The sequence below is a fragment of the Pteropus vampyrus genome, unplaced genomic scaffold (genome assembly GCF_000151845.1).
Source record: "Pteropus vampyrus isolate Shadow unplaced genomic scaffold, Pvam_2.0 Scaffold84, whole genome shotgun sequence".
In the NCBI taxonomy this organism is placed as follows: Eukaryota; Metazoa; Chordata; class Mammalia; order Chiroptera; family Pteropodidae; genus Pteropus; species Pteropus vampyrus.
The window spans coordinates 1703143-1704819 of record NW_011888865.1 but is presented as its reverse complement, the minus strand read 5'-3'; the positions used below and the strand labels follow the sequence as shown (position 1 = coordinate 1704819).

General features: G+C 36.0%; 1 protein-coding gene across 1 annotated transcript in view; it reads right to left on the bottom strand.

The window, feature by feature from the left end:
- CCDC83 (coiled-coil domain containing 83) overlaps positions 1 to 1677 on the bottom strand; it is a 46206-nt gene that overhangs the window by 39697 nt on the left and 4832 nt on the right. Inside the window, 1 exon segment of the mRNA XM_023532492.1 lies at positions 1530 to 1614. Within this exon segment, the coding sequence (XP_023388260.1) occupies positions 1530 to 1614 (85 nt within the window).

The following is a 1677-nucleotide window of genomic DNA, read 5'->3' as shown; positions in this document are numbered from 1 at the left end:
TGAGTAGAGGTCGGAATTTGCAGGGACTTGGAAGGACTGTGGATTTTATCTTCTGTGCAATAGGAAGCCACTGCAGGGTTTCAAGCACTGACAGGAGGTTTGCAGTATTCAAAGGGCAATTCTGGTTGCATTGGGAAAATGTACTGAATCGAGGAAAGATGATGGTGGCTTAAACTGGGGCAGTAGCAGCATAAATGAAAAGAAATAGATTCATACAGTTTGAAGCAGAGTCTGCCTCTCCATGCTCCTCATTGCTGGGTCATTAGCGAATGACCTCAAGAGCAGTAGGCCCCTCCGTGGGCTAATCCTCACGGAAACAAGAACTTTGTTTCTGGCTCCTACTGATGGGCTATGGGAAAGTGGTTCCTTAGTCATGATCTTTTGTCCTTTCCACAACCAAATGGAAGTCCCAAAGCTGACCTAGGAGCCTCAGTGCTGACCACGGGGGCATATGCATTGGTCCCTTGATGGCGGGTCATTCCTTTTTTGTGCTCTGAATTTCATCATGTGGAACTTGCATCCAAGCACCTAGGCCAAACTTCTCACTCTCATCTCTCACTCTCATCTAGGGCCCCGAGTTTCTGTTTTAGTTCCTATTACCAGGGACTGATCCTTTAGAATCATAACAATGTCAGGGGCACAATTATATCATCACCAGGGCTTGTCTTGCCCAATAAATATTTGCTGAGTGAAGGAACTAATTAGCCATATGAAGAAGACAGGAATTCCCATTTTACAAGAGGGACATTGAAGCTCATATGAGTTTTGGCCAAAATGATATAAGCAGTAAGCTGTATAGTCAGGATGCGAACTCAGATTTCTGACCCCAGATTGCATTGAGATTTGTAGATATATAGTCTTTATAGACAAAAGCCAAATAAAACAGTTAAGTGTAGAAAGTTCAGGGTCCATATAAAATAAATGTTTTAATAAAGAACACTCACTCAGTATTTCCTCATTCATGAGACTCTTTAAGAGATAAGTTGTGTTAATGATCATTTATTGCTTCCAAACTTTATTTCTGTTGGTCTTTAGTTCTGATAGTCATATACAGCACCTCTTTGATATTTATTTTAATCTTAAACATATATCATCTTAAACATTAAATTAGTCATTTTAACAACTGAGATTGTACTTTTCAAATAATATTAACACATGCACAGTCTCTGAAAATCTAAAAGAAAACAGATACAAAAATTAAAAAGAGAACCAATGTTTTAGTTTGGTTAGATAAGAAATTAAAAGATTAACATGGTTTCAGAGCTTTAAAGTTTGAACATAAGACTCAGTGTCCTCATGAGCTAAATAACATAATTCAAGCTACTTCCTTTGACATTATAATTAATAGGAACAGTTGTATCCTTTTGCCTCAGATGTATAAAAAAAACCTTAAATAGATTGTAAATTAACCACTTCTAAGCATTAAATAAGATAATTTTTTAGAGTACATTTCATCATAAATCACAATTTCTTAAAGCATTTGTAAACATATTTAATGACTAGATATAGGCTTTAAATCTCATACTCACTCTCTCCTGACACTTTTGGTTTTTTTCTCTAAGTTTCTTTATTTGAGCCATGAATCGTTCGACTGCATTTTCCTTTATTTGACAACTGATAACAAGCAAAGATAAGATTTATTACAATTTCTTATCTTAAGAAAAATTAATTGAACAC